Raw genomic sequence first — 10,847 nt, 5'->3', positions numbered from 1 at the left:
CTAAGAGAGACAGCCTTCTTGTCTTCCTGGGCCTGTGCCATGACCACTCAGTATTCCAGTGGTTTAAAGTTCAGGCCTCAGGGCAGTAATCTCAAACCTGTTCTATCGTGTATTTTTTGAACCTGTGTTCCAAGATACGCGTTTTTATTTATTAAGTATAATAATGCCTCATTGACTAATATATATTCCTTAAAACAGTGGCCAAAAAATTGAGCATATGGTGAGATAAATATACAAACTATTTTTCAAAAAATTTGTATTACATCTTGCACCCCACTTTTTTAGTGTCTGATCCCAAGGGTCAAATGTTCTAGCTATGTGAAGTTGGGCAACTTAATCTCTCCAAGCTTCAGTGTTCTCATCTGTAAGATAAAGGTAATAAAACCATGTGAGCAATGTGAGGGTTAAATGAGCTAATTCAAGTACAGCTCTTAAAACCTCAAGAAGAAAAACCTTTCCAAACTTGAGTGTTAGAATTCATTCTCTAGCTTCTCTCTTTTGCCATGCTGAAAATATCAATAGATCCAGGTTCTTTCCATTGGGAAGAGTTTGCACAAAATCTACAGACAACCAGTATCAAATGTGGGTAAGTTACATAGGTTAGACACTACCATATTTTTCATCATAATTATACTGGGTTTGGAATCCTGAATTCCTCTCTTGAAAGCCCCTTAAAGCAGATTCCTCTCCTCCTAAACATATTAATAAAAATTAAACACAATGTGCCAGCTGTTTTTCGAAGCACTTTGCACAGTAATATTATCTTAGTCTACCTAGTCATTGAGTTCCATGTCATTATTATCCCCATTTTGTTAAGTAACTTGCCCCAGGCTTCTCACAGTTAGCAAGTTATTGGGCCACAACTCAAACGTAGATGGATTGCAACTCCAGAGCCCACGTTCCTAACTACTACTATGGTGCTTCTGAAGCTGCTGGGGGCAGAAGTCTTGTTGGAGTCATGGATGTAGCCTCGCGACCACTTGTTGCACAGTTGTTTAAGCAGATGGAAGGACGAAGAGAAGAAACACAATTGCCGGGTCAGAGGGGATGTAGAGTGGGCCCCGGAAGTGTGCGTGTTCCTGTTCTTCAGTTCTCCAAGATGCCAAAACTCGCACACGTCTGCCCAGCACTTCCAAACAGGACGTCACTTCCGGCCCTGGCCCCGCCCCCTGGCTCGCCGCTGTTCCGTTTCGCGTTCAACAGTTTTGTCCCCAGCCCCGACCCGTCTCCCTCTGCTGCCATGGCGGCAGCTCCACCGCTCTCCAAGGCGGAGTACCTGAAGCGTTACTTGTCTGGGGCAGATGCCGGCGTCGACGGGGGCCCTGAGTCCGGCCGCAAGCGTCGCAAAAAGCGGCCGAAGCCTAGCGGGGCCGGCGGCAAGGGGTGAGTTGGCCCTGGGAGGGTGGGGTCCGCGCGGCCCGCCGCGCCTCACCGTCCCGCTCCGCCCTCGGCCCGGCTCTTGCTGGGCTCCTCGCCGGCGGCCCCGCGCCCCTGACTGCTCGCCTGACCCTGCCTGTGCTCAGAGCCCTCTCAGGCCGCTGCTCGCGCCCCTGGGCAGTCTCTCCAGTGTGTTCAGGCCGGGTTGTAACTTTTATTAGTCGTTTCCCCCCTTTGTAGCATTCCGTTCTCCCGCAGAGAGTGAATATTGTGTCCTGAGAATAAAGGTGAAAAGAATTCAAAGGCTCTGTGCTGCGATATTAGCGGCCCAGCACGTGCGGGTTCTCCTAAGCCAAGGACTTGGTCCTCACCTATGCTCACTTCCTGTTTCTCTTACTACTACCAACAATGACAACTAACGTTTATACCATTCTTGTCATGTGCCTGGTACCGTTGTAAGCACTTCAGACATGATTTTATTTAAGAGTCATAACAGTATTAAGAAGTAGATATTTTTGCTATCCCCACTTTTCAAACGAGAAAACTTATGTGGCCTAGTGTACTGGGTTGAGTACTGTCGCTCCCCTCCAAACCAGAACCTTAGCATGTGACACTATTTAGAAGTAGGGTCTTTGCAGATATAATTATTTAAGATGTCCAGTATAAACTGGTGTCCTTTTAATAAAAGAGAAATTTGGATACAGAAACAGGCTTAAAGGGAAAACTTACCAGGTGAAGATGGAGGGTGAGGCTGGACTGGATTTATGCAGCTTACAGAGGCTACCAGAAATTGGAAGAGTCAAGGAAAGATCTTTCCCTGGAGCCTTTCCTGGTGGACATTGCCTTGCACACACCTTGATTTCAGACTTGAAGCCTCCAGAACTGTGAGGGAATACATTTCTGTTGTTTTAAGCCACTCAGTTTGTGGTCCTTTGTTAGGCAGCTCTAAGAAACTAATATACCCTGTAAAGTCAAATAGTTCCAAAGAACTAACCGATTTAGTTAGTTAACTCTTTGGTTGTTGCGTTATTCTTGCTGTCTTCTGACCCCTCTGACTTGTGTGGATTTCCTGGAGGCAGTGCCTTGTGGTGAAATTGTCTTGAGCTTTGAAGTAACATTGACCAGTCTTTCAGTCCTAGCTTTGCCACTTTGTGAGTTGTGTGGCCTTGGACAAGGTATTTCATCTCTCTAAGCCTCCGTTTTTTCATCTTTAAAGTCAGTAATATTCAGTTATATCACTTATATTAAATGGTTGTTGTGATTAGTAATCTGGCTTTTCAAATAATAATAATAATGGTTTACATCATGGCAGTCATTATTCTTTGGACTCATCCATAGTTGACCCATGTAACAAACATTTATTGAGTACTTCGTCTATCACAGTGAAGATATCACTTTGAATGAGATATCATTGTCCTTACTCTGATGGAGCTTATAGTTTAATGGGGATACAGTCTTTAAACAACTAATTATGCAACTAGTTGATTTATTTCCTTTGTGATAAATGAAAGTACTCCAATAATATGTAATGGATTCTTAGTTGGGAGAGGTAAGGGGCATAGTTAGTTTTGTAAGGTCTGCTCAAGGAATTTATATATATGCTAGGGTTTTAAGAATGACTAAGAGTTTCCCAGTAAAGAATAAGAAGAGTAGAATAAGAAGAAGAAAGAATAAGCAGAGGGAAGGAACAAAATATGTGAAACGGATATGGAAAGGAATTTGGCTCATTCTAGGCATCAGAAAATCCCATGGATGGAGGAACCTGGTAGGCTGCAGTCCATGGGGTCGCTAAGGGTCAGACATGACTGAGCGACTTCACTTTCACTTTTCACTTTCACACATTGGAGAAGGAAATGGCAACCCACTCCAGTGTTCTTGCCTGGAGAATCCCAGGGAAGGGGGAGCCTGGTGGGCTTCCGTCTGTGAGATCACACAGAGTCGGACATGACTGAAGTGACTTAGCAGCAGCAGCAGGCATCAGAAGACGACCAGTGAGTAGGGTGCAAGATGAAATTGGCCATATTGGCAAAGAATGGACCATAGGATCTTATAGGATTTTGAGCTTTAGCCTAAAACCAGAGATGAACGTTTGTAGGCTGTTATCCAAGAATGATTCTTCTTTTTTTGGTCTTTTATTTTTCACCTTTAGCATGCGAATTGTGGATGATGACGTGAGCTGGACATCTATCTCAACCACTAAAGCAGAAAAGGAGGAAGAGGAAGATGATGGAGATTTGCCTGTGGTGTGTATCTATTTGAGGCTCTGAGGACTTTGAAATGCAAGCCTCTTAATCTTGGCTCCCAATGCAAGGTAGATAGTAAGGAGAAAAGTTAAGGTCACAGAAGAGGTGACGTTTTCCAGGAGTTACTTTAAAATAGTTTTCTTTGATGATGCCTATATACAGTCTTTGTATATGGAGGGCTCCATCTGCCTAGAAGTGGGAACTGATCACAGAGAGACAGGATTCCTCAGTGTCAGTGATAAAGAGTCGTGATTAGAATTAGCCATGGTTCAGTTTGTTGGAACTTACCTTAAAAACACTGTTCAGTTTCAATGAAAGGAAATGTTATTTGCTCCTTTCATTTACTGATTCAGCTAAGCTTTAAAATTGTATACTTTTGCCTAGGTACAGCAGATATGCAGATTAATAGAATATAGTGTTTAGAGGTCATACCCTTAGAATGGGAGACTGAATTTCAAATAATTTCAGCAATATGATGAATGTTGGAGATATAGTTCACATATGTTATTGTTGTTTAGTTGCTAAGTTGTGTCTGACTCTTTTGCGACCTCATGGATTGTAGCCTGCCAGGCTCCTCTGTCCCTGGATTTCCCAGGCAAGAATACTGGAGTGGGTTTCCATTTCCTTCTCCAGAGATCTTCCTGACTCAGGGATTGAACTGTGTCTCCTGCATCACTTGCATTGCAGGTGGATTCTTTACTAGCTGCACCAGTGGGGAAACCCCTCACATATGTGCCAAGTGCTCTTAGAACCCAAGGGAGGGAGCACATTTTTTAGCCCATGAAGATGGGAGATTCCTTGAAAGATAGGAGATATCTGAATTGAATTTTGAAGGATAAGTAAGAGCCAGGTGGTCAGAAGTATAGGTAAATAAGTTAGCATTGGTATGGCCATGGGACTTTTGCTCAGAATTGCTGAGAAACAAGGTGGAAAGGAGATAGTTACATCTCTGAGCTATAATATTCTCTTAGTAATGTGGAGCCTTCCTTTGCAGGGCTTTTGTGAAGACTGAGTGAGAAAATAAAAGTAAAGCACAAAACAGTGCTTTGCTCATAGTTGCAGGTCTGTCATATGGAAAGAGGATCATTTGCATCAGAGGTCAGAACTTGGTTCGATAGAAAGAAGTTACAGGAAGGTAGATAACGGGCCCAATACAACTAAGAACTTTCTAGCACCCAGGTGCAGCAGACCGCCTTGTAACATGAGTTCCCTGTCAGTGAATTGGTTCTGTCAGGAGGGACTATGTGAGTGATCATTTATCAAGGATACTGTAGGGAAGATTCCAGATTTATTTGGGAATTTGGATGATAGGAAATTTGGTCTTATCCCTTAAGGATTCTATGAGTCTTTGTACATTTTAATGACTTCTTTTGGTGGGATTCTAGAAAAACTATCATTGTGATCTACAGTAAAGCTTTCATAAAGAGTCCAAATTCCTTAATGAATGATAAGTATGACAGGAACCCTGCCTGTGTTTTTACTCTGAATGGAGTGGTAAACAGGTAAAAGGAGTTTAGCTTTTAGCTTTGAGTAGTAGTTGTTACACCAGCCAGGTTAATAAAAAGGTTTGTAATAAAAGAAATGAACATCTGGAGGGAAATTGATGAGTCAGAGAAAGATCTATAATTAAACCATCCAGTGACATTCACATGTTTATGGAGCACGTGTAACTGAGGACCACTATCTGTTTCTTCAGGGCTGTTTTCTGTCTTTGTGAGCCATGTATTGTTAGGAGTGGAATAGTCATAGCTTCAGGTTCTTCAGATAGCCCTGCTACTTGGCTGGATCCTGTGGATTTCCTTAAAATCTTGTTCTCACTTCCACAGGTGGCTGAGTTTGTGGATGAGCGGCCAGAAGAGGTAAAGCAGATGGAAGCCTTCCGTTCCAGTGCTAAATGGAAGCTTCTGGGGAGTGAGTTCCAGTAACAGATAAATCTGAATTTCTCATTAATAGGGGAAGACTTTTATCTTTTTTTTTCCCTAAAATTGAAGTATCACTGATTTGCAATATTGTGTTAGTTCTAGGTATATGGCAAAGTCAGTTATGTGTATATATATATTTTTAGATAATTTTTCATTTAAGTTATTCTAGGATATTGAATATAGTTCCCTGGCCTGTACAGTAATTCCTCATGGCTTATCTAATTTATGTATAGTGGTTTGTATCTGTTAATCCCATACTCCTAAGTTATTCCTTCCCCCTTCTCCTTTGGTAATCATAAGTGTGTTTTCTATGTCTGAGTGTGTTTCTGTTCTGTATACAGATTCATTTGTGTTATTTTTTAGTTTCTACATGTAAATGCTATCATATAATATTTATCTTTCTGTCTGACTTCACTTAGTATGATATTTTATAGGTCCATCCATGTTGCTACAAATGGCAGTATCTCATTTTTCATGGCTGAGTAATATTTGTGTGTGTGTGTGTGTGTCCCACAACTTCTTAAACCAAAAATTGTGTCTTGCTGGGCACTTGAGTTGTTTCCATGGTTTGGCTATAGACATAGTGCTGCTGTAAACATTGGGATGCTTATATCTTTTTAAATTCGTGTTTATTTTTCCCGGATATATACCCAGGAGTGGAATTGCTCCATCACATGGTAGTTCTGTTCTGGTTTTTCAGGGAAACTCCATACTGTTTTCCATAGTGACTACACCAGTTTACACTTGGGTTCCCTTTTTTCCTTATCCTCTCCAGCATTTATTAGTAGAATTTTTTTTTTTAAAATAATATGTTGTATTCCTTTTTTTGGTCATGCTGCATGACTTGCAGAATCTTAGTTCCCTGACCAGGGATCAACCCCATGCCCCCTTGCAGTGGAAGTGCAGAGTCCTAACCATTGGACCACCAACAAATTCCCTTGGTAGACTTTTTGATGATAACCATTCTAACAGGTGTGAGGTGATACTTCATTGTGGTTTTGATTTGTATTTCTTTAATAGTTAGCAGTGTTGAGCATCTTTTCAAGTGCCTGTTAGCCATGTGTATGTCTTCTTTGCAATTGTGTCTACTTAAGTCTTCTGCCCATTTTTTGATTGGGTTAGATTTTATTTTTTGTTGGTTGCTTCATTTGCAGTTATTTCCTCCCATTCCATAGCTGGTCTTTTATTTTGTTTATAGTTTCCTTTGCTGTGCAAAAGCTTTTAGTGTAATTTGATCCCATTTGTTTATTTGTGCTTTTATTTCTTTTGCCTAAGGAAACTGAGCCAAGAAAATACTGTTATGATTTATGTCAAAGAATGTTCCACCTATATTTATTCTTTACTAGTTTTGTAGTTTTAGGGGTTACATTTAGGTTTTTGAACCATTTGAGTTTATTTTTATATATGGTGTGAGAGAATGTTTTAATTTCATTGTTCTACATGCATGTCCAGTTTTCTCAGCACCACCTATTGAAGAGACTGTCTTTTCTCCGTTATATATTCTTGTCTCCTTTGTCATAGATCACTGGATTATAGGTATATGGATTTATTTCTGGCTCTCTATTCTGTGCCATTGATCTGTATTCCTCTTTTTGTGCCAGGACCATGCTGTTTTGATTATTATAGCTTTGTGGTATAGTCTGAAGTCTGGGAGGGTTATACCTCCAACTTTTTATAAATATCATGGGATTTATCAACCATGTGGATTAGATTTACTGTCAGGTACTTCCCAGGTGATACAAGTGGTAAAGAACCCTCCTGCCATGCAGGAGACAGAAGAGATGCAGGTTTGATTCCTGGGTCAGGAGTAAAGATCCCCTGGAGGAGGGCATGGCAACCCACTCCAGTATTCTTGCCTGGAGAATCCCATGGACAGAGGAGCCTGGTGGGCTTAAGTCCATAGGGTTGCAAAGGGTCGGACACGACTGAGAGAACTTAACTCGCATACATACATCCTACAGATATCATTACTTTTCTCTGAGGGGTGGATTCTGGTCAGAGGAGCCTGTTCTTCAAAGTAAAGGAGGTGACTTGTTTAATTCACCCATTAACAAATATTCATTGGATCCCACCCAACTTTTAGTTGTTTATATTTGCTTAGGGACCTCAGTGATAAGAGATAGAAGGAGAAGAGAAACTGGATTTTTCACTCTCTGGATTTGCTATAAACATTTCATTCTGTTATGTTTTTGAATATCAAAAGTCTCATACTGTTTCCATTGTAAAGATTGTTTGTGGACTCTGGAGTCAGACAGATCTGGGTTTGGATATTCATTTTACCACTTACTAACAGTATGATTTTGGCAAATTACTTAGTATTTCTGAGTATCATTTTCTTTATAATATGAGGAGAACAATATTTATCTGCTAGGCTTGTTGTGACAATTAAATGAAATAATCTGTATAGACATGGGTATGCAGCAGGTGATCAGTAAAGTGCTGATCCTTCTTTCTTTTTGGTGCTCTTGCTGCTTTTAATTAGGAGCATGATGGCATGGGTTAAAAAGCTCACAGGATTTCATTTTGATGTGGCATGGAATTACTCAGTTTGCCTTTTGAGAGAAGAGTGGGTGCAAACTGTGAATTGCCTAAATTAGATACCAGTGGGAGCTTCTCATGGAGAATTCCATACAAATAAGGTTTGGGGAAGAGCATTGGATTGGGATTAGAAGGTTGGGGTTCTAGCCTGTCTCTTCATCTTAGTAGCAGTAACCCCTAGGTAGGAAACCACTTAGCTTCTCAGCGTCTCTGTTTTCATGTCTGTAAAACAAGGATACCTGCCCTGCTTACCTAACAAGGTACAACATGAAAAATACATTTAAAATGCCTTGCAGTTTTATGACCTGTTAGGCAAATGTGAGCGGTTTTTCTTAGGATATTCATGAGTGCTACTTTACTGCCCTAAAGTAGCTGTGCATACTTTTTGGGCTTTCTTAGTAGTTTTGAGATGTATCCTGCTGGGGTGTTTTTTGAAACTTTGGTTATAGGGATGACAGAGCATCTGTGGGAATCTGATTCTTTGCTATTTGTGTTTAGGCCACAGTGAAGATATAACCTCACACAGACAGTTCTGTCATGACACCCGGGATTCATCTCCTTCTAGGAAGGTTCGTCATGACACCCCAGATCCATCTCCTCCTAGAAGGGTTCGTCATGACACCCCAGATCCATCTCCTCCTAGGAAGGTTCGTCATGACACCCCGGATCCATCTCCTCCCAGGAAGGTTCATCATGACACCCCGGATCCATCTCCTCCTAGGAAGGTTCGTCATGACACCCCGGATTCATCTCCTCCTAGGAGGACCCGTCATGACACCCCGGATTCATCTCCTCCCAGGAAGGTTCGTCATGACACCCCGGATTCATCTCCTCCTAGGAAGGTTCGTCATGACACTCCGGATTCTTCTCCTCCTAGGAAGGTTCGTCATGATACCCCAGATCCGTCTCCTCCTAGGAGGACCCGTCATGACACCCCGGATTCATCTCCTCCTAGGAGGGCCTACCACAGTTCCTCAGATCTCTCTCCCGCCAGAAGGGCCCGTAATTGCTCCCCTGACACAGCTCAACCTAGAAGGACTCTTGACCCTGTGGATAGATCACAGCTCAGGAGGGCCCATCATAATTCCACTGACTTGACTTCTAATGTTCCTCACTCACTGCCCAGAACCAAAAGCAGTGAAGCCCCAGAAAGCTCTGGCAAAACTTCTCCACATTGGAAGGGACCAAGACCTTCTCATCCATCACTCCCAAAGAATAGCAAATATGAGTATGACTCAGACCTCTCTCCTTCACGAAAAAAGCAAGCAACATCCCATGTTGGAAGTAAGCAGCATGATTCTAAAGGTGAGCATTTGTCCATGAGAGGGACTTGTTCCCAGAGTGCTTTCTTTTGGATCTTTTAGTTGCTTTACTAGGTATTTGTGGTCTTTAGATATGAGAATGGAGCTTTGGAGTTTTAAAAACTGGAGGGAAGTAATGAGAGGTTTGGCTGAGGAGAGTTAAAAATTAACAGTAGTAGAGTAAAAGTTTTTATATATTTTTTTGTTCATTCTCCCCACCTCATGAAAATACTACATGTTTGTTGCAGAAACTTTGGAATGTATAGAAATGTAGAAAAAGATCACACAAAATTCTGTCCAGTCAGAGGCAGTCTCTTGTAGCCAATGATCTTTTAGTCTTTTTTTCTAGTCATTTTTGATGTAGTTGAGATGTGTCTAGGCAGTAAGTAAATATTGCAGGTGTAATCTTGCTTGTTTTTTTCACTTAGCATTATTTTTCCTGAGTCATAAAATATCTCTTTGTTAATATAATTTTTGTTGGTGTTCCATTAACCATTCCCCTAATATTGCATATTTTAGGTTATTTCTAAACCTTTCTGTCTGTAATTCTATAATGAACATCGTTATACACTGTTGCTCTGTTCTGGATTATTTCCGTAACTGTTTCTAGATAGACTTCCTGGGAATTGAAGTGCTTCTAGTTATGTTTTCTAGGAAACAAAGTAGAAATTGATTTACTGGCTCAGGGGGGTTCTTTGCTTATAGGACTGTTGATACATATTGCAGATTGCCTTTGGGGGAGGTGATTTGTGATACCTATGTCTACAGCTCACCTGTGCGATGAAATTTGTTTGCTCCATCTTTTGTCCTTAGGTACTGCTTTAATTTTTAATTCAAATACATTGTGTGTTTTAGTTAAAAGACATCAGAATATATTATGTGTGTGTGTGTTAGTCATTCACTTGTGTTTTACTCTTTCTGACCGTAGCCCACCAAGCTCCTCTGTCCATGAATTCTCCAGAAGAATACTGGAGTGAGTTGCCATTTCCTCCTCCAGGGGATCTTTCTGACCCAGGGATCAAACCCGGGTCTCCTGCATTCAGGCAGATTCTTTACCATCTGAACCACCAGGGAAACTCAGAATATATTCTCTAGGTCATCTTAACTTGCTAGGGCTTCCAGGGTGGCTCAGATAGTAAAAGAATCTGCCTGCAATGTGGGATACCTGGGTTCAATCCCTGGATCAGGACGATCCCTTGGAAAAGGGAATGGCAGCCCACTCCAGTATTCTTGCCTGGAAAATTCCATGGAAGCGGAGCCTGGAGGACTACAGTCCATGGGATTGCAAAGAGTCGGATACAATTGAGTGACTAACTACGCCACTGAGCCCTGAGTTCAGTTTGTTTTGGCCACTCTGTGTGGATAAATATGGCACAGACGATGATGCTGAGATGTCTTGTGCTAGTCATAGTAACTAGTAACTTGGGACTAGAACCCCACCCATTGGTTTTAAAAGTTATGTCTGA

At 41.5% G+C, this 10,847-nt stretch overlaps 1 protein-coding gene across 1 annotated transcript in view; it reads left to right on the top strand.

Moving 5' to 3' along the window:
- Positions 1 to 1,197: 1,197 nt before the first annotated feature.
- BUD13 (BUD13 spliceosome associated protein) overlaps positions 1,198 to 10,847 on the top strand; it is a 32,126-nt gene continuing 22,476 nt past the window's right edge. The window contains exons 1-4 of the mRNA XM_055423071.2: positions 1,198 to 1,383; positions 3,527 to 3,620; positions 5,447 to 5,531; positions 8,579 to 9,385. Of these exons, the coding sequence (XP_055279046.2) occupies positions 1,241 to 1,383; positions 3,527 to 3,620; positions 5,447 to 5,531; positions 8,579 to 9,385 (1,129 nt within the window). The 5' untranslated portion in view covers positions 1,198 to 1,240. The remainder of the gene's footprint in view (positions 1,384 to 3,526; positions 3,621 to 5,446; positions 5,532 to 8,578; positions 9,386 to 10,847) is intronic.

Source organism: Moschus berezovskii, chromosome 14 (assembly GCF_049115385.1).
Source record: "Moschus berezovskii isolate FMDL1 chromosome 14, NW_MosBer_1.0, whole genome shotgun sequence".
Taxonomy (NCBI): domain Eukaryota; kingdom Metazoa; phylum Chordata; class Mammalia; order Artiodactyla; family Moschidae; genus Moschus; species Moschus berezovskii.
This window is presented reverse-complemented; position numbering and strand designations above follow the sequence as displayed.